General features: G+C 50.8%; 7 protein-coding genes across 8 annotated transcripts; 4 read left to right on the top strand and 3 right to left on the bottom strand.

Moving 5' to 3' along the window:
- Positions 1-145: 145 nt before the first annotated feature.
- On the top strand, positions 146-1825 carry PV09_03540 (uncharacterized protein). Its single transcript, XM_016356753.1, has 3 exons — positions 146-422; positions 489-845; positions 902-1825. Exons 1-3 carry the CDS (start codon positions 383-385, stop codon positions 1621-1623), a joined length of 1119 nt encoding a protein of 372 aa, XP_016215546.1. The 5' UTR covers positions 146-382; the 3' UTR covers positions 1624-1825.
- Positions 1570-2926, bottom strand: PV09_03539 (uncharacterized protein). The gene has a single exon (XM_016356752.1). It carries the CDS (start codon positions 2848-2850, stop codon positions 1678-1680), a length of 1173 nt encoding a protein of 390 aa, XP_016215545.1. The 5' UTR covers positions 2851-2926; the 3' UTR covers positions 1570-1677.
- Positions 2927-3070: 144 nt separating this feature from the next.
- PV09_03538 (uncharacterized protein) lies at positions 3071-4259 on the top strand. Its single transcript, XM_016356751.1, has one exon. It carries the CDS (start codon positions 3089-3091, stop codon positions 4178-4180), a length of 1092 nt encoding a protein of 363 aa, XP_016215544.1. The 5' UTR covers positions 3071-3088; the 3' UTR covers positions 4181-4259.
- Positions 4260-4463: 204 nt separating this feature from the next.
- PV09_03537 (uncharacterized protein) lies at positions 4464-6689 on the top strand. Its single transcript, XM_016356750.1, has 3 exons — positions 4464-5892; positions 5949-6208; positions 6260-6689. Exons 1-3 carry the CDS (start codon positions 4777-4779, stop codon positions 6459-6461), a joined length of 1578 nt encoding a protein of 525 aa, XP_016215543.1. The 5' UTR covers positions 4464-4776; the 3' UTR covers positions 6462-6689.
- Positions 6690-8860: 2171 nt separating this feature from the next.
- On the bottom strand, positions 8861-11892 carry PV09_03536 (uncharacterized protein). Its single transcript, XM_016356749.1, has 6 exons — positions 11757-11892; positions 10925-11701; positions 10797-10853; positions 10640-10733; positions 10451-10588; positions 8861-10394 (listed from the first exon to the last, which is right to left on the bottom strand). The coding sequence occupies exons 2-6, from the start codon at positions 11051-11053 to the stop codon at positions 9250-9252; spliced, it is 1563 nt and encodes a 520-aa protein (XP_016215542.1). The 5' UTR covers positions 11054-11701; positions 11757-11892; the 3' UTR covers positions 8861-9249.
- PV09_03535 (uncharacterized protein) lies at positions 11270-15192 on the top strand. The gene is made up of 3 exons (XM_016356748.1): positions 11270-13966; positions 14019-14245; positions 14302-15192. The coding sequence occupies exons 1-3, from the start codon at positions 13393-13395 to the stop codon at positions 14704-14706; spliced, it is 1206 nt and encodes a 401-aa protein (XP_016215541.1). The 5' UTR covers positions 11270-13392; the 3' UTR covers positions 14707-15192.
- On the bottom strand, positions 14991-18227 carry PV09_03534. 2 transcript variants are annotated; one of them, XM_016356747.1, is made up of 3 exons: positions 17375-18227; positions 15787-17246; positions 14991-15181 (listed from the first exon to the last, which is right to left on the bottom strand). In XM_016356747.1, exons 1-2 carry the CDS (start codon positions 17988-17990, stop codon positions 16525-16527), a joined length of 1338 nt encoding a protein of 445 aa, XP_016215540.1. In that variant the 5' UTR covers positions 17991-18227; the 3' UTR covers positions 14991-15181; positions 15787-16524. The 2 variants fall into 2 exon arrangements, with proteins under 2 accessions (XP_016215540.1, XP_016215539.1); XM_016356746.1 differs by having other exon boundaries at positions 14991-17246.
- Positions 18228-19068: the final 841 nt, after the last annotated feature.

The raw sequence follows: 19068 nt of genomic DNA, 5'->3' as shown, positions 1-19068 counted from the left end.
AGCAGGTCTCTGGGCTCGTCTGCATTCTCCGGCAGTGGTAGCTCGCCTAAAAGAAACAGGGCTGTGCCGAGGCTCCAATCTTCTTAGCGTTAGAAGCCGTCCTGCGTCGCACCCCGCATTTTACCTGACTGATATCGGCGATTCGCTGTAACCGAGTCGAACTACTCGACCGCTGCTGGGCCACTACTTCGCTCCGAGGCGTCGATGCATATCGTTGCCCTGCTGGGCGGGACTGTCTCGTGCAGACGGGGCTTTCATAAGGCAGCCCTTTACCTAGTCCGGATTCTTGACAACCTGACTTGAATGTCAGAGCCGCGATTTGTTCCTGCTGTATCCTTTTCACTGGCGCCAGCATAGTCGTGTATTCGATCAGAACTGAAGTATGGCAATAATACGCAGTGATTGGTCAATGCCTAGAGAGGGTGTGTATTGGAAAGCTTCACATCGCAAGTAGCACCTGCACCGTCACCGGCTAACACCGCAACCAGGCTTCACCTTCGATACTGTCCTCTCTATCCTTAAGCACACAGCCTTTGATCCTCGCAAGACCCTTCCGGTTTACCTCGCAGCTCTTTATACTACTAAGGGTCAACAGTTCTTTGCTCAACATCCTAAAGCGTTGACCTGGCTGCGCCGAGCAGTGTTCGGGGGTCTGTTCTTCCGTGTTAAGCGATTTTTAGACCAGGGCGTCGCAAACAATTGGAGAAGTGACCGCTATGACTGGAACAGAGAAATTGTAGTGGTGACAGGAGGTAGCGATGGTATAGGCGCAAAGATGGTTCAGATGTTGGCGAGTAAGGGCATCAAGGTTGTTGTGCTTGATATTCAGGAGCCAAAATATGTCCGTAAGTCATCTGCAACAGACCATAAGCAAACCACTGAACCTGACATCTCTACTCAGTACCACCGAAGGTTCAATACTTCCACTGCGACTTGGGCTCTCCCGATGCCATCAGAGAGACCGCGGCGCAGGTGAAACAAAAGGTTGGCCACCCAACTGTACTCATTAACAACGCTGGCTTTGCCCGTGGCAAGACCATACTCGACACCACAGACAACGACCTCAGACTCACGTTCCAAGTCAACGCCATTTGCCACTACCAACTCGCCCAGCAGTTCCTCCCTGAGATGATCAAAAACAACCATGGCATGGTCGTCACTATCGCCTCACTTGCCTCCTATGTCACAGCTCCTTCACTCGTCGACTACTGCGCGAGTAAATCCGCAGCGCTCACCTTCCATGAAGGCCTCCAGACGGAACTATACAACCTCTACAAGGCAGATAAGGTGCGCTGCGTATGTGTGAATCAAGGCTACACGAAGACAGCCTTGTTTGCAGGCTTTGACAAGGGCGATGGTTTTGTGTCATACGCTCTAGAGCCGGATACAGTAGCTGAGGCAACCGTAAAGGCAGTTCTTGCTGGCAAGAGTGACCATATTATCTTGCCCGTGGGCAACACCGGCATAACAACGATCAAGGCCTGGCCTACCTGGATGCAAGTTAGTGTGCGCAAGGGTCTGAACAACTTGATGAAAGAGTGGAAAGGAAGGCAAGTGGCTCAGCCGAGCGAAGCCAAGGAAAGTAATCTGGGTGAATCTATTGTGGATGTTAAGAAGGAGTGATGAGAATTTCGGTCGTCTTTTTTTCTCTCTCGTCTTAGCGGCAGGATCTATTTCTCAGGTCACTGAGTTTGATTCTTTGATGTCGTTGTTCTGACTTGTATCGAATTCCAGCGTGTGGAAACTCCAGACACAAAGTCGTCTGTCGTAAAAGCTTGTGGACAGTATGGCGTACTCATCGCCTCTCCGAATGAAATCACTGCCGTAATTCATGCTTTCATGCTCTTCAAATTGAGCAAGAATATCGATCTGAAGATCCATCTTCGTATCCTTCGCTAAAGTAATACGAACGATCCTTGCTCCAGCATGCATACAGCTAGCAAGTATGTCGTAAACCCAGTGGTTTGCAGCTTGATCAACGCGGATGAGCTTGAGACGCCAAACACCACCACCCATGGTTTTTTCTGCTAGTAATCTAGGAGGTTTTGTGAGTATAACAACACGCAACGTATCATCGTAGCTGCCAGTCAAAACAAGATTTTCTTGCAAGGGCAGTATCGCCGTCACACCCGCAGAGTGTATGCGTCGATTCCTCCATTCAATTACAGGATGAAAATCCTCCTCTATCGAGTCACAACGAGTGATTTCTTGCAAATTCTGCACGCAGATGCTTTGCAACACGGCATCATCGCCTCCAGACAGGCATCTATTTCCAAAAAGGTCGAAGGACAGGGTCCAGGCTTCGAGATCGTGGCTGCCGACATGCTTCATAGACTGTACGCCCACTTTATCGCTCTCGCTTATCTTACATAGGACCACAGAGCCGTCAGAGAGTGTAGCGCCAAGCACTTGAGAGATCGTTGGGTGGAACGCAAAGGCAAGGACGAGAACGTTAGGTGCCCACTGCTGACAGATTGAACTCCCTGTGATGATGAAAGAAGGGTTTTCTGACACGGAGTAACAGCTTAAAGATCCTGTAGAATTTGCGGTCCAGAAATTCTTTGACTTCTCGGTCCCGCGTATGGGAAAGTGAAGGTCCAAGATTGCGTAATCCGTGGGCCAGGTCTGCGCAAGCTCGACTGTGCGGCAGTCGTCTGAGAATTGAAAGATAAGAATGCTGCCTCTTCGTTTCTGGATTGAGGGATTATGACCCGCGCACGGTTCTGCGTCGTCTTTCTTTTCAAGATGGTACGTCCCGACTGCGATGACGCTCTGATCCCAAGGGCAGACCTCAATACAGCTAGGAGGCAGGTCTAAGATTGTGGTCGACGTTGACGCAATAGTAGTCATTTGCGTAATTCTTCCGGATATCTTAGCATCGATTCAAGTTAGTTTTGAAACTTGAAAAGTTCTTCCTAGTAACAAGGTGGACGATGAAAATTGGTTTTAAAAATTCATTGCCGCGCGGGAAGGTTCCGAAAGATAGTTACCAATTTCAGGTTAGCCGTTGTTTCCAGGGTCCAAGATTTTTTCACGTTAAGGATTTTGCGACCTTCAATCTCGAGGATATCTACAAAGAACACTTACCATGGATACCTCGCTGTTATCACTTCTTTCAACGCTTCAGTCGTCGCTAGAGTCTGCGATTCTGCCGGAGAATTTTGATATCTCCCCCCCATCAAACGGTATATCGCTGCTGGATCTAAAAAATGAACTGTTCCTCTCCTACTTGCAAAATCTGGTATTTCTGATCCTGATAAAGCTGCGACATAGCTCGAGCTCAAGTCAAGATGGACTTAGAAAGAATCTCTCAATTCTCAATGATGAGGTGACCAAGAAGCTTGCAGAGCTACGTTTATACATCGAGAAGGGTGTCAAGCCATTGGAGGCAAAGCTCAAATATCAAATAGACAAAGTGGTTAAGGTAGCTGAAGATGCTGCAAGAGCTGAGTCATCAATCGGAAAAGGCACAACAAATGAACGCAAGAAGAAGACGAAGCGGGCAGACGAGAGCGAGGATTCGGAGAGAAGCTCCGCTTCTGAATCTGAGGAAGACGACGATGCCTCAGTATCAGAGGCCGAGATCGATGAACTGTCATACCGGCCCAATCCCAGTGCATTCGTGCGGCCAAAATACGACGCTGAAGAAGCGAAAAAACCAGATGCGCCGCCGGACGGCATATACAGACCACCACGAATTACAGCGATGGCCATGCCTACGACAAGAGGAAAGGAAGAGAAGGCTGAGAGGCGTCCACACAAGTCGGCAACATTGGACGAATTCATCGCTGAGGAGCTATCTACTGCACCGACTGCCCAGCCAAGTATTGGTAGTACCATTGTATCAGGTGGGCGCAGACTCAAGACCCAACGTGAGCGCGATGAGGATGCAGAGAGGATAAGATACGAAGAGACGCATCTTACGCGGTTGCCCAAGGAGAGCAAAAAACAACGAGCAAAGAAAATGGGACGAGATAGGGGTGGATTCGGCGGTGAAGAATTCAGAAACCTCGAAGCTGGACTTGATAGAATCGGGTCATTAGTCAAGCGCAAGGAAGGTTCTGGGGGAAAGATTGACCGTTCGCGCAAGCGAACTTTCGATGGAGCCGGTCTTGGCGGTGAGGACATTGGTCGCGCCTTTGAGAAGAAGAAGAGGAGTGTAATGAGGAGATTCCGGTAGTCCCATCAATGTGATTGTTTCTCTGCCTGTTCTATACAAGATCTACAAGTAAAGAATGCGAGCCAAGTAATTTCCCACTATCGAAGATGAAATTGGTCAAAGCACCTAAGCGAGCTTGTTAGGCTAAAGTGATTCACGACTCAGTATTTGGCGTCCTCCGGCATGGGCTTGCAAAAGAGCGTCTGGTTTCAAGAAAACAACCCGGCCGCCGGACCGGTCGCCGGAGTACGTACAACATTTACTCGGTTATCCCCACAATCCATGCCAGATCCGCAATCTCCCCAGCGGCCTTACGGCAGCCCCGCAACGTCCTACCATATCTGGGCAGTTTAGCTTGGGAATTTCATGACGCTGGTTGGGTGACATGCGAGCGTTGGCCGGCCTGATATTGGACACTTCACGTCTTCATCCTGGTTAGGGCCGAAGCACCCAATGGCATGGTATGATGATCGTGCATGAATCCTTGTGTACATGTGAAACCTAGTTGGGGTATGAAATAAGCTCCCTCCGGAGCATCACTTTCGCTCGAAGCAAGGATAAGATTCAACTTCTCAAGCGACTCTTTCTTGCTGCTTTGCAAAGTCAACGAAATCAACATGGGCGTAGTTGAAAATATTCTCGAGAACGTGAAAGGAGTTGTTGGGGAGCTTACACCACTCAAGACCGCCGGGCTTGGATTCGGTGGCATCGTGCTCTGGTCTTACGGCAATTACTATATTGCACAATACAAAATCAACAAGCTCGGTGGTCATGCTCCGGTTCGTCGAAACAAGCTACCGTTAGGACTCGACAATCTCTATGAGGCGATCGAGAGCAACCTTCGGCACCAGGCGATGGAAATCTGGGAGAGAGGCTTCAGAGAATGGGGTCACAGAGCAAATCCATACACATTCGAGGCGTACATAGCCAACCAGCGGCTCATTCTTACAGCAGATGTTGAAAACATCAAGGCGATTCTAGCCACGCAATTCCAGGACTTTGGAAAGGGCGAGCAGTTCAACAAGGACTGGCATCCATTCCTGGGAGATTCAATCTTCACCACCGACGGTACAAAGTGGCACGATTCAAGACAGTTGATCCGACCGCAATTTGTCAAAGATCGTGTTGCTGATCTCAAGACCTTTGGCAAACATTGCGAGATTCTTGTGCCCATGCTAGGCGGTAGCAGCGATGGAGCGACTGTCGATGCGGCAGACTTGTTCTTTAAATTCACGCTCGATGCGTCCACAGACTTTTTGCTCGGACAAAGTGTCGACAGTCTCCATGAAGACATCACCGGCTTTGCCGATGCATTCAACCACGCCCAGCACATAATGAGTATGGTCGCCAGAGCAGGCCCATTGAACTGGATCATCCCAAGGAGGCAGTTTAATAAGGACATCAAGCTTATCAATGCCTTCTGCGACAAATATATTGACGCTGCATTAGCTCTTAGCCCCGAAGAGCTGGAGAAGACGACAAAAAGTGATGAGGGTTACACATTCTTGCATGCGTTGGCGAGCTTCACAAGGGACAGGACAGTTTTGAGGGATCAAATCGTTGCCGTTTTGCTTGCGGGAAGAGATACAACGGCTTGCTCTTTGAGCTGGCTGTTCTACGAGCTCTCGTGCTACCCTGAGATTGTTACGAAGCTGAGAGCAGAAATCTTGAGAACTGTTGGGCCAGACGCCGACCCAACTTATGAAGATCTCAAGTCTATGAAGTACATGCAGGTAAGTACATAGAGCTAACAAACCTTGAAGCTCCATTGCGCTGATTTATAATTTAGCATTGCATGAATGAGACCTTGCGCTTATATCCGATTGTTCCATTCAATGTTCGCATGGCCCTCAAAGATACTACACTTCCTCATGGAGGCGGTAAAGATGGCAATGATCCTATAGGTGTTCTTAAAGACACCCCAATTGGCTACTCAACACTTGCGATGCAGCGACGAGCGGATATATATCCCCCAGCTTCATCCGGCTTCCCAGACATCAACAAGTTTGTTCCTGAACGATGGGAAACTTGGAACCCAAAGCCGTGGACGTAAGTTTCCTTAGCACGTTCTTCTTCATTTAATCGCTGATCTTTCTTTAGATATATTCCTTTCAATGGGGGCCCTCGTCTGTGCGTTGGTCAGCAATTTGCGCTTACAGAGATGGCATACACAATCACGAAAATTCTTCAGAAGTATGAGCGTGTCGAGAACAGGATGTCTGCACCGCCAAAGTGGAAGAGCGACATCGTACTCCAGCCTGCAGAAGGCGTTCAGATTGCTTTTTACGCGGCGAAGTCTTGAGCTGTGACAGGTGAGCCAATATATGAATGTAACATGTAGCGACGGAATGAATGTGTACTTCAATTAGAACGGCAACTCTTTATTGCAGAATAACGCTCTTTTTATCTGAAGACGAGCTTTTTCCATCTGAACCATATCTGGAGTCGTGGCTTAGAACTTTCCTTGATTTAATTTCTGACAGTTTCTTTGAATCATAATTTGTACAACCATGCATAACTTCAACCTTATCCCCTCTGACAATTTCTTCTTTCATTACTCTCAATTAATCAGTTTCCGAACGCGCAGAAGAGTATCTTTCACTTAGCCAATACTTGGGCTGTCGCACCGGCCAGACCACAAATGCAGGTGATAGCTGGGGACGGGTATTTCATCTTGCAGTTGTGTAAGCACCAAAACCCTTGGATACCAGAATGACGACTTACTCGCTCGAACAGATTGGGGTACTTAGTCACCACCACGAGTCATTTACGTTTCCACACTTCCAGGCATAACTGCATACGAGACCTCTGTTAGCATATCGGTCTGCAATTTACTCCATAAAGCGGTGAAGCGCGAGCATCCTCGTGCACATTTGCCATATTCTCACGTGTCACACGAGCCGACATGCCAGAAGTGGCGATGACAAACTCCAATCCCCGCTTGCTCTCGAGCAAGAGGAAGCAGAGTCCTGGTAGTAAGGAAAGCCCCCACAACGTTAACTTCAAAGACGCATGCAAATTCGTCGACGGGAACGTCCGCAATTGGCTGCCAGCGGTGGTCTAGGAACCCAGCATTAAAGTTCCAGACGTCGAGTCGCCTATGCTGGCTGCGTGCATGCTTTTTTCTAATGCTTGCATATCTTCTTCCTTGCATACTTCGCAGGTAAAAGCACTTACCTTGACTTTGGGATTGATTTCCAACAACTTCTTTCGCACGTTCTCTAGCTCGGTAATTGTGCGTCTCATCAGTATAATGTCACTAGCACCAGCCTGGGTAAGGGCAATAGCATGAGCTTCTCCAATTCCTCGTCCTCAGCCTGTTACGAGGACGCTGCAGGGTTGAGGTAACTTGAGTCGACGAGGACCTAACTTCTCTGGTGCATCTTTATGAATCGAAGGAGTGAAGTTGACGGCTAGTTAGTACAGGCCATGATTGAATGGACTAATTGTTAAATATTTTGGTTAAATGTCAAATTTATGGAATGCAATCCTTCTTCATATATTGCGTGGGTTAAGGAAGCCATCGCCTCTACCTAAAATTGGGCCTACGTTGCGTGACATTTTCTAACAAAAAAAATCTCTGTAGAACGTTTGCTAACGTGCAAATACCCGCAAAAGGTTATGTAAAAGCACACCTAAGGAATAGGTTACGGCATATTGATCTCTAACAGAGGATGATATAAGAAATGGACTTGAAACAGGATAAGTTAATGTCGTTCACCTTGGAGATCTGAATAAGCTCAAGGGCAATGTGCACATGCTCATCGTAGAGTCGGACCAAACTTCCTGTACTTTGTGACAGAGTATTGTAACGAAATATGCTGTTCCACAACGCGTCCATTGGACTCATTTTCATCGTTACATGATGCCAATCCTGATCAGGCCATCTGCGATCTCACCTCCTCTCCTTCTTAAGTCTCTCTCATTCACAAGAACACGATGCGGAGCTGCAGGCATGCTTGTTTCGCGCATCTCCTGCGGGATCATTTCTCTGCTTGCGCCTGGTCCAGCTGCAGATTGTTCACTTCGGGCCAGAGAAGCAGATGAGGCCACGTCCACTTCGAGTCGCTCAGAACGTCTGACGGCTGTCGGCCATAGCCGCCACGAGCACGAATGCCCAGCAGCAACGGGTGTATCTTGCGCTTCCAACCTGCTTCGACACGCAGCGTGACGACAGTGCCGTCGATCTACATGCTCCCATTGTAACCACTAAGGCCTGGTTAGTTTAGACAGCAAAGACCTTTGCTCGATGTCCTAGAGTCTAGCTACCTTCCCTCGATGATCTATCGTCCCCGTGACCCAGGCGAAAATGAGCGTGCCAGCGCAGAGTAAAGCCACGAGACAAAGGAGAAAGAAGCCATAGCTCACCCAGTTCGCATTCCACCACGCACGATCTGCTTGTTCCTCCTCAGTAGACTGTCAATAACGGCTTCACGGTCTGGTGAGCTTACCAAAGCCTCTCGCTGAGATGGTTTTTGTATCGTGGTTGGCTGGCGCTCCTGAACTTCCCAGAGCATACGATGCCATACGAACGAGAGCTGAGGGCAGTCTTTTGATCGATGTTCTCTCAAGCTCAAAGCCGTTTCGGCTGCTTCAAAAAGATATTATGAGAATTCGCCGTTGTGTTGGTCAAACACGGCGAACGGAATGCTGTTACTGGAAGTAGTGGCCTGATAGAGATTGGTGGTGAACGTCGAAGAATTAAGGATTGCAAGAACATGTAAAAATTTGAAAGAACTGAGAGATATAAACCAACTGTTATATGAATCTGTGGCGAGACTACAAAATTACCGGATCTCAGATGAACAATACCAATCATTATTCCATAATCAGGGAAGTCTCGCCGCGGCTTGCAAAAGTGAGAAGTCGTTCACAAACGTAAACCCTTGCTATTGTTCTCCACTACCAAAAGTCGAGAAATGAAGCACTCACTCATTTTTTGCATATGTACATTCAAACTGAAAGATATAAGAGAATGCGCCCGCCGTGTTTCCAAGTCATGTGCATTGCTCGTAATGCCAGCCGTCACGGAGCCTTTGCATTCGTAGCGCCACGTTCAGGAAATAGCCAGATTCTCCTCAGCGAGCGATCTACGTTGGCTTGTCCCACGGTAGACTGAACGTGCTAACCCAATCTTCAACTTCGTGCCTTAGCTGCACAAGATCAGTGATATCCTCGCCTTCGCCTAGATACTCTTTGAATGCCGCCACACTGTCAGGGTTCTTGCGGCCCTTCGCAGTAGCAGCCTCTTTTGCGCTCTTGTCCAGCTGCTGAGTCAGGCTCACAGCGCGGTGCACGATATCAGCCACGCGCTTGAAGTCCTCTGGTTGGAATCCACGAGTCGTCATGGCAGGTGTACCCATTCTCAAACCGCCAGGCTTCATAGCGGATTTATCGCCAGGAACGGTGTTCTTATTGCTTGCCACGCCGGCAAGTTCGAGGACACGCTCGACGCGTGCGCCATCCACGCCCTTGCTCTTCAGGTCTACAAGCACGAGATGGTTGTCCGTACCGCCGCTGACGATGTCGTAACCCAAGCCACCGGATTCTTTTGGATTTCCAAGGCGCTCGGCCAATGCTTTTGCATTTAATAGAACTGTCTGTTGATACTCCTTGAATTCTGGTGTTTGCGCTTGCTGCAGCGCAACCGCCAGCGCGGTGATCGTGTGATTATGTGGACCACCCTGGTGTCCTGGGAAAACGGACGAGTTGATCGGTCCTTCCAAATCATACATGATCTCTACTCCCTTCTTGTCCTTGCTCCTCACGCCCTTACGATAGAAGATCATGGCACCTCTGGGGCCGCGCAAGGACTTGTGTGTTGTTGTCGTCACAACATCTGAGTATGGGAAGGGCGATGGAATTACGCCAGCAGCAACTAGTCCAGATATATGCGCCATATCTGACAGCAGGTACGCGCCCACGCTATCGGCAATCTTACGCATGGTATCATACTCGATCAACCTGCTGTATGCAGACGTCCCCGCGACGATAAGCTTCGGCCTGTACAACGCGGCCATTTCCTCAAGCTTCTTGTAATCGATCAGGCCCGTCTTCTCATCCAGCCTGTATGGCATTGTCTCGAAGTATTTAGATATGGCTGAAATCTTTTTTGTTGGCGTTTGGTAACCGTGGGACAGATGGCCACCGTGGGGGAGGTCGAGGCCCATGAGGCGATCATGAGTGTTTAGGAGCGCGGAGTAGGCATAGAGATTGGCTGGTGAACCAGAGAGCGCTGTATGTGTACTTAGCATTGAGAAGATTTGCAAGTGGGTGCGGCTAGATACGAACGTTGCACGTTTACACCCCACTCGTCGGGATTCAGCCTGAACGTTTGGAGTGCTCGCTCCTGACAGAGCCTCTCAGCCTCGTCGATGTACTCATTCCCGCCATAGTATCTTGCTCCAGGATAGCCCTCCGAGTACTTGTCTGAGTGTGGAGTTAGCCTGCTAGAAAGATGAATGTGCGTGCGGATCTTACTTTGCATAACACTTCCAAGAGCATCTAGGACGGCTTGGGATGTGAAATTTTCGGAAGGTATCAAATTTATGAAGTTCTTTTGTCTCCTCGTCTCCTGTTACGCGGAGGTTAATAGGACTACGAGGTGGCTGGGTTGACAAAAATCATGGCTACGCACCTTCTCAATGATATTGTAGACGGTCGGATCAGCATCTTTCAGATCTGCAGACAACAGCTGAGCATCAGAGTCAGTATATGCAGGCAGGATAAAACGGATTTGCCGCAAGCTGGGCAAGCTCTGCGCACCTTCTGCTGGCCATCTGAGAGACCCCGCCTCTGCCATGAGCCTCGAGCAGAGTTGAGAATCGCAGGCGTCGGCCGTGCTTGCGACAGCAGCGAGCGCGAAGCCTTACAGGTACTCCGCAGAGTCGCCATTGCAGAACAGAAATTCGACAATGGACGTTGTGACGTGCTGTGAATAGCAAGTATCTGAAGCTGTAATAGTCATACCACAACGTCAACGGGATGCTCAGATCGGGCCGATCGTAGCCGATGTCACGTTCGACCTACCACGACGAAGCCTGGCCTGTGCGGGACGCCAACGATGTTTTTCTTACCTGAGCACTTGCAAACAGACTTCTTTTCTCTTTTCTTCTCAACACAACTAAAAACCCAGATGATGAGACAACGAGCTCAGCAGTAGGTACTCGATCTGCCGACTCCTTCGGGAGCTGGCAGAGCCGTGGTTCTTTCTGAGATGTGTCCGCCGCACCACCTCTAGACACAATTTGAAGTACTCTGATGGGTGTTGTAGTATGTGTTTTCGTCCTCTTTAAGCTATTGTTCTTGAATCTTTACGCTGTTCTTTCCATACTCCACATTTTCCTTCTCTTGGAATCGCTGCGTCAGCCACGTTGCATGCCCGATTGGTGGTCTCTGGTAACGCGGATGGCAAATACGCACGACGAATTGCTGGTAAGTGGAAGAGACCAAGGAGCCGAGATTCATGGTAGGGGTCGCGGAGGATGCAACATGATCATGTCATACATAGTCCGTGCTATGATATTATAGCCGACCCGTCTGCTGAGCTGCGGCAAGGCTATATCAGTATGGCCCTTATAGTGCACGCTATTCTTGCCTTAGAAGGTCGCCTCCAGCCCAAAACCGCGATGCTTTTCATGGGTTCGCACCCTTCCGGGCTTATGCGAGCGAAGAACGGAGCCATGCGAGACCTTTTTTGACCGCTCAATGGCGGCGGTATTGCACGTTGGCACTGCTACATGCCTTTGGCTTAGTGGGCCGTCCGGTGCGATGCCGCTTCGTCAAGGAGCGATGGAAGGCTTACTTTAGCTGCGTTAATTATTTAGGTCCCAGAGTAGAACCGTTCGCGGAGGCCCGAAGGATGCACGCCATGTCTTGCGGGTTGAATGCTGGTGCTGATAATGATGATGATGATGACGACGCTGTTCGCTCTGCTTCTGCTGACACCACTACCACTGTTTCCCGTCGCTGCATCTGCTGCTGCCACTGGGTGTTCTGCCACTGCGTCCACACCCAGCTACACCGCCCAAGAACGTCCAATGGTTTCTGGTGGGCACATGAATCAATACCTATCTATATATACGTATATATGTATTCGTTAAGGCTCTTATTAAGCTCTTGAATCGCCTCCTATTATAACACAGCACAATTACAACAGGGGCGACGTTTGCGAGCGGCGCCAGCTTCCTCCTTCTATCTTAATTTTCATTCCTTTAATCAATTATAATTTCTCGGTGCGCCAGGCCGTTGTCACGAAGCTTTTCGTCTTCAACTCAGATTTGCGGTTCCGTGACGCTCGCCCCCGCCCTCCATACTGCACGTTCTCCAGCATCTATCTTCCATGCTCAACTCGCACCACAACTGTTGCGCAACGGACTAATGACGAGAGACCCAACGCTTCGAACGCTTAACGAGCGCGAAGGACAGTCTGCGATTTTTCTGAGCGCAAAGGTGGTAGAAGAAGGCAGCCGACCGAGCAGCGACCCGCATCCTGTCGCTCTCGCTGCCCTGCTGTGGCAAACGGAATTTGCACCGTCGCCCCCGTGAGACTTACGGCTTAGGCGTTTCGTGGTGGTGGCATCACGAAGACTCACATGAGTCGCCCTTTCCTCCGACACATCGCACTTTCCTTGCGCTAGCGTCTGCGTCGAACCGCGATTCCTACTCTCCACCGGGCTGCTCCTGCCTTGGCTGACTACCAAATTCCAGTTTGTTTTTCCTCAAACTTTCGCTTCTGAAAAACTCTCACGCTTAATTCCCCGCCTCCGATCCTGGAACTGCTGCGGAGCCCCTGTACTTAATAGATCACACCGCAACCGCTCGAGTCTCTCTGCGCTATCGCCGCCATCTTGCATACTTCTTCGGTTTTCTATCCCGCAGCGGCCGCCACCGGCGTCAATTGGCTAGAAAAGTTCCGTCAGTACTTTGCAGTTGAGCCTCAAGACAGTCAACTGCTGCACAAGTCTCAGCTCTTCGATCCACCCGGCGCAGCACCAAGACGGGCTCGCTTGGGGACTAATTGATCAAGATATAGATGACGGACGATTCTTGTGGCGGATTGCATTCACCAATTTTTTGAGGACTGCTTTCTGATTAAGCCTCACAGCCTTTCGAGCTTGAGCGACTTCATCGTCTACTTGAGGCGACAAAAGTGAGGAAGCTCTGCTACGTCTTCAACAGACTACCGCCCTCACGTGTTGCCGCAACATCAGAAAACATCTCCTGGAACAAGCATGCCTCAGCCCAGGCAAGCTACGAGCGCGGAACTCGGCGATGGTGACTTTTCGATCAAATATAATAAGAACGGCCGCCCAGTGAGGAAAAGCGCCAGCCAGAAGTTCAGTGCCAATCCGGCGTATGTGGACAGCAGTCTTATCGATCAACAGCTTCTCGAGATCACTGCCGAGGACTTGTCCGAGCCAGAAAGTGACTTCGATTCTGAGGCTGAACGCGAGGCGCAGCAAAAGAAAAAGTCGAAGAAACGTAGGCGGTCACCGTCACCAACGCCTCCGCCTCTGTCGCCTTTGCCACCGCCGGATCCCCTGTCAGAAAGCAGCACACCAGAGCCTAACAGATTCGACTTTGAAGTTTCTGCAATTTCAATTGAACCTATCCATCTGACATTCAACATCGAGAAAGGATTCAGTGGCCCATTGCACGTGCAGCTTGATCTCTCTTCCGTTCTGCGCGCAAGCAAGCGCCCTCGACAAGCTGATGACTCCAGTGCGGCCACTTCTAGCAGCACGCGGAAAGTAAAGAGCAGAGCCATGAACCTGGGGTCGAAAGGCTTTTTATCTCTACCAGCAGGCACGTGTCTCACTTTTGATATGACCAAAAGTCTGGCAGCTGACGAAAGCAGAACTTCGAAACCAAGTGTATCGACTTGTATTCACGTCGGAGAAGAAGATCGATTTCGTCGAAGGAACGAATATGAATCATTCGTCGGCATTTCTACGTACCTGCAAGCAGATATGCGCGGAAGGCTGCTCTGTACTGTACGGGCTTAACACATTTTACTTCGGCCGAAATAAGGAGATGAGACGGCCTTTCTGGAACAGCGAACGGAAAGAGATCGGATACAAAGACGTCAGTGACGATTTTATCATGACTTTTTTCCACAAGAGGCTAATTAGTCAATACAGTTGCGCCTCTTTCTAGATTTGATCGGCACTGCTAATGTGTCTCGTATCCGCCATTTCTGGATTTGCTTCGACGACGCAGCACCAAGTGCCGTTCCTCACCTTAAGCGTAGCGAGGAGCGTCGCTATGTGCATGATCCGCACCTGATTGAGTCCTTAAAGATTTTGGCCAAGCATGCGCGTCTCGAGAAGCTGACTGCGACGTTCTGGGGCCGCCGTGCTCTCGCGCTCACCGATACACGCTTTCTTGATCACTTGACCAAGATCAAAGCTGATCAGATCGACATCCGGAATCCTGCATCTGACATGTATGGATACTACAGCTGGCAGCCGAACCGGATTCATGAGGAGACAAAGACGTTGATTAGAAAAGAGGTTGTACGCAAACACAAGCTATACGAGCAATGAGTGAATATGCACTACACCAGCGGATCGAGATAGACCTCTGAGTCTCTTCTTTGCTGCAACATTACATAATAGGTATTCTGCTAGTTTTGGGACGAGAACTCTTCTGAAGAGTGGCCAGGGCAGCAATATTATAATTGTCATTATACCCATCTTGTGAGAGATTAGACGGAAGGATAGTCATATCAAACGTAAGGGAGCAAGCGTCGTAAGCTACGACTACGCTTCGGATGGCGGTTATAGAAAGGTAAACGAGTGTTGCCACGCTTGTTAAAGCGTGAGGTCTGTTGTGTGGAACAGTAGCTTCTATTGCGTCAGTTTGACTTGCTACTGAAAAATAGACATGGCTGTGAAGAAAATATTGAGATGCATAGTAAACAGATGTAATTCTCCAGTTAGCCACATGCAAGGAGAAGCTAGCAAGCGAGGAAGGGACGGAAGTATGTATTTGCTCAAACTCAAATCATTCAATCCTGACCTATATGTCACCCAACGTTAGCTCTCAGTACCATGTCTGATTGTTAAAAACTGCGCAAAGCGCAAGATAGGGGTTTACTTCATCAGAGTGTTACACCACCTATGTCGCGCTAACTGAGAGCCTCCTCGGCACGAAAGCAAAACTTAAGCCATTGCTATCTACGAGAGTTACGATCACAAAATATTTGTTGACGCATAGGGGGATCAGTGCCCCGCTTTTCTGCAGTCACAGACTTGGTTAAACAAAACTCAGTCACGCCAGAGTGCAGCTTGAGTCAGACAAAATGGCCTGACCACGATAATGTCGCGCTTCAGCGTTGGACTCCACGCCTCCGCGACACTTTTATCTTGAACCCTCTGCGAGCGCCAGGACGGAACAAGGGATCTGCTGGCACGGGAGCCTGCGTTTTGAGACAACACGTATGACAACTCTCTTCGGAAAAGCCGGTGGAGAATTGGCTTTGCGAAATACAGCCGACGTTTTTGTTCGGGAAGAGTCCTGCTCAGGGCGAACCACCAAGGACGGATGGGGAGCCTTGAGCCAAGCTTGCTATTCGAGCTCGAGGTGTAGAACAAGGAACGATTGAGGAAAAGAAAGAGACGTACGGTGTGAGGGAGGTGCCTTTTCTTTCTTTGCGCGTAGACAATTCATGTTTCCATGCTTTTTTTCTCTACTCCTCCGCTCAGCCCATCTTTGCAAGCCCGGTGCTTGCCAGTCTGCCTGTCCTGCAACAGCGATTCTTGTCAACGGCGACGTGCGGAGAGAGTTCTCGCCGAGAGACACCGGAAGAGAGCGAAGGATTCTTCTGACTTTTCTTCTTTTTTTTTTGCATTTTCATTTTCTATACTTTTTTTTTCCTTTTTCTCAGACGTTTTGTTCCCTGCGACATCCGCGAGTCGAAAACGGCGGAAACGGCGAGGTCACACGATGGTCGTCTCATCAAAGAAAGGATGGCCCGTTCGGATTGACGCGTCAAGGATCATGGATCAGAAGAGCGATGGCGTGCAGCGAACTGCTTTTTTTCTGGAGTAGTGGGATTATCGTCCCTTCCGCTTTCCACTTCCAATTTGGCCTTTGGATGGATTTCTTTTTCACTTGCCTGCTCTGGGCTTCCCTGTCGAAGGAGCAGGGAAGGGTTCCCGCCACGGGCCTCCTTTGCTGGACGCGAAGGGTGAGACATCATCAGAATTTGCCGGATCCGGTGGAGCGCTGCTGATTGCCAGGTACAAGTCTGCACGCGGACCTCGTCGTCTCCGCCGCACACCTGCCATGACGCCTGGTCCCTACGCTTCGTAAGGCTTGTGCAATACAGGGGTCATGATCATTATGCCTTTTTATTCTTCTCACTGCTTCTGCGGCTGCCGCGCCTTGAACTCGCGCACCCACGACTCAGAGCGTGCTTTTGGCACCACATACACTCTCAGCAGACCGTCCACAATCTCGACCTTGCCACTACCCAGGATCTTGTGCAACGGCAGCTTCTTGCCCGCCTTAATGAGGCCTCCCCCGCCACCAGCCGACTCAATGTAGCATTCTACTTCGGGCGTGTACTCGTTCTCTGCGTCCCACGGCAGTGGCAGGATGTATTCAAGATGGTCGTTCAGCGTCTGCGTCTCCTCAAAGGCCTTGATGAAGTCGCTCTGAGCGTGCAGCGGGTACAGCAGCAGAACAGGTACGACCAGCGTAGACGACGGGTCAAGCGGCGAGGAGAGCCGTAGCACCGCGTCCTCTGTGTCAGGCGCTGCATCCGTGGTGCGAGACTTGATACCCCGCGCCTTCAGGCCCTTGCTCAGAATCGCCTTCTCAGCGGCAGCGCGTTCCTCACGCTCGCGCCGCTTGCGCTCCAGCTCCGCCAGGTGGTTCTTACGCGCCAGTATCTTACCCTGCAGCGTCTTCAGTGCCGCGTTGGTACGGTCGACCTCGAGCCCGCGGGCACATGCGTCCTCGGCTTCGGGGATCTTGTCGAGTGCCAGACACGCGGACGCGGAGCGGTACCACGCCTTCACGTTGTCCGGGTTGAGTTTCAGTGTTGCTGCACAGTCGAGGGTGCACGCACGATAGTTTTCTTTTCATTGCCGGGCGCAACGCACTTCATGTCAGCCAACCCGTCACACAAACACATGCATGGCGAGAAGATAAAAGACGGAGCAGCAAAAATAACAGAGGATTCATTGGAGTCCGAGTAAGACGTACTGAGTTCTAGATTACACAGCGCCCGATTGATGTAGCATGCCTCTTCAATTTCCCTTTCCTTGGCCCGCTCTTTCTCTTCGTCAAGCTCCACGACGTCCAGCTGCGCGGCGCCTTCTTCCGGGTCCCGCGGCTTCACGTTCGGATTCTTCAGCGCCGCGATAGCTTGGTCGTAGTAGCCCTTTGCATCGCGCCAGTGCTTCGCCCGCGCCTGTTCGTTGCCCTGCTCTCGAAAGTTTTGCGCTACCTCCGCTCTCGTACCTTCGTACGCGAGCGCGCGCAGAGCCTCCAGCTCGATGTTCTCGCCGCCCTCACCATCCGTCTCGTCCAGCGTCGTCATGAACAGCGGCGTGCGGTTCAGCATCTTGACCACCTCGTCCGCGGTGTACTTCCGGATTGAGTGCATCGCGGGTGGCATGGACGGCCCGCTTGCCGACGCCGCAGCTTCATTGTTCTGACTGCTGCTCTGCTCCGAGGGGAAGGGGGGTGCAGTGTGCAGCAAGTGGTCGACGAGGTCGGGCGCCTGCGAAGAATCGCTGGATACGTGCTGAGCGGGAGCCTGCTTGTTCAGGTCGATGCGCTCGTCGAAATCATCGGGTAGCTCTTCGATGCGCGACATGGCGTCGTGGCGTCGCGCGTCTCAGGACGGCGATCGTTCTAAACGTGATTGGCAGCACCTCCTTTTGATCTTTGTCCGTCCACAAGAGGAGGCAGAGGATAACACGAGAGAAAGCGAGCGCGCCGTACTCGCCAGTGAGCCTTTCAGCGGCAGCAATCCTCCTTGACGGTCTTCCTGCGTGTTGTGTGGATTCGAATGTGTTTTTCTGCCCAGAAAATTTTTCTTGTGGCCTGCGCACAGTTGGCACCGCATCGTCGACCCCACCGACACCGGCCACGCTGGCTGAGGTGTGCTTGGAGAAAGATGGCTAGCGCACCCTTGCCGCGGCTTGCAGAAGTCCAGTGACTATTCTCCCGTCGCTCTGGCCGGCCCGCCGCGTCGGCAAAGCTTTTTCTGCAACGGGCCTCAGGATCACCAATTCAGGAGAGCCGAGGGGTTCCTGGGTCGCCCGACATGGAATCCAACTGTCGTGCCGGGGGCCTGGTCCCGGCCATCTTTGCGGAGGCAAACTTCCTTGATCCTCGCGAGGGACCCATAGCAGCATAAGTGCCGTTCGTAGTACTTTGTCCCGTGTCCCAATTTAACGAGAAACGTGACGACGAGATCGAACGCTAGCGGGGTGCGTCGCCCTCATTCCGACGCGAGGGACAGCAGTGACTTGTGCAGGAAGAGGTGTGATGGGGAACTGCGCATCACGGTCCTCCTATCACCTTCCTGCTCCCTAGTCCGTTCTGTGGTGCTGGTATGTCTCTATGCCGCACCCTGCCGACCGAAGCACTGGTATAATCTATCGTTGACCTGATGCCTCCCTCCATCTGCCCATCGGTTCTCCTTTCTTTCCCTGTCTCTCTCTGTCTGCGTCTCTGTGGCCACCCAGATATCTGGGAGCCCCTCTTGCGGGACGAAGCTACATGCGCAGAGCCCGGAGATGTCAAGCTTGTTAGGCGTCTCGGCGATAATCAACGAAAGTGCAGTTGACAGCCGTGGGAAGTCCGTAGCGCGGTGCAGCCACAACGAGACTTAATCTGCAGCCATTCCTTCTTTGGTACGTGGGCAAAGGACCCACGTAATTACTGGC

This window comes from Verruconis gallopava, assembly GCF_000836295.1.
Source record: "Verruconis gallopava strain CBS 43764 unplaced genomic scaffold supercont1.9, whole genome shotgun sequence".
NCBI lineage: Eukaryota > Fungi > Ascomycota > Dothideomycetes > Venturiales > Sympoventuriaceae > Verruconis > Verruconis gallopava.
The sequence above is the reverse complement of the archived record's forward strand: the minus strand, read 5'-3'. Positions and strand labels throughout refer to the sequence as shown.

Excerpts from the sequence above, each read along its gene's own strand:
- PV09_03534 (XM_016356746.1), bottom strand. The coding sequence starts at position 17,990 with ATGTCGCGCATCGAAGAGCTACCCGATGATTTCGACGAGCGCATCGAC. Across the intron at positions 17,247-17,374 it reads GCTGTGTAATCTAGAACTCA|AAAACTATCGTGCGTGCACC; the intron begins GTACGTCTTACT and ends GGCAATGAAAAG.
- PV09_03540 (XM_016356753.1), top strand. The coding sequence starts at position 383 with ATGGCAATAATACGCAGTGATTGGTCAATGCCTAGAGAGG. Across the intron at positions 423-488 it reads TTGGTCAATGCCTAGAGAGG|GCTTCACCTTCGATACTGTC; the intron begins GTGTGTATTGGA and ends CACCGCAACCAG. Across the intron at positions 846-901 it reads TCAGGAGCCAAAATATGTCC|TACCACCGAAGGTTCAATAC; the intron begins GTAAGTCATCTG and ends ATCTCTACTCAG.
- PV09_03536 (XM_016356749.1), bottom strand. The coding sequence starts at position 11,053 with ATGGCGACTCTGCGGAGTACCTGTAAGGCTTCGCGCTCGCTGCTGTCG. Across the intron at positions 10,854-10,924 it reads TCTCAGATGGCCAGCAGAAG|CTGTTGTCTGCAGATCTGAA; the intron begins GTGCGCAGAGCT and ends TCTGATGCTCAG. Across the intron at positions 10,589-10,639 it reads TCTTGGAAGTGTTATGCAAA|ACAAGTACTCGGAGGGCTAT; the intron begins GTAAGATCCGCA and ends CTCCACACTCAG.
- PV09_03537 (XM_016356750.1), top strand. The coding sequence starts at position 4,777 with ATGGGCGTAGTTGAAAATATTCTCGAGAACGTGAAAGGAGTTGTTGGG. Across the intron at positions 5,893-5,948 it reads AGTCTATGAAGTACATGCAG|CATTGCATGAATGAGACCTT; the intron begins GTAAGTACATAG and ends TTTATAATTTAG. Across the intron at positions 6,209-6,259 it reads TGGAACCCAAAGCCGTGGAC|ATATATTCCTTTCAATGGGG; the intron begins GTAAGTTTCCTT and ends ATCTTTCTTTAG.
- PV09_03538 (XM_016356751.1), top strand. The coding sequence starts at position 3,089 with ATGGATACCTCGCTGTTATCACTTCTTTCAACGCTTCAGTCGTCGCTA.
- PV09_03535 (XM_016356748.1), top strand. The coding sequence starts at position 13,393 with ATGCCTCAGCCCAGGCAAGCTACGAGCGCGGAACTCGGCGATGGTGAC. Across the intron at positions 13,967-14,018 it reads CTTTTTATCTCTACCAGCAG|AACTTCGAAACCAAGTGTAT; the intron begins GCACGTGTCTCA and ends TGACGAAAGCAG. Across the intron at positions 14,246-14,301 it reads AAGAGATCGGATACAAAGAC|TTGCGCCTCTTTCTAGATTT; the intron begins GTCAGTGACGAT and ends TAGTCAATACAG.
- PV09_03539 (XM_016356752.1), bottom strand. The coding sequence starts at position 2,850 with ATGACTACTATTGCGTCAACGTCGACCACAATCTTAGACCTGCCTCCT.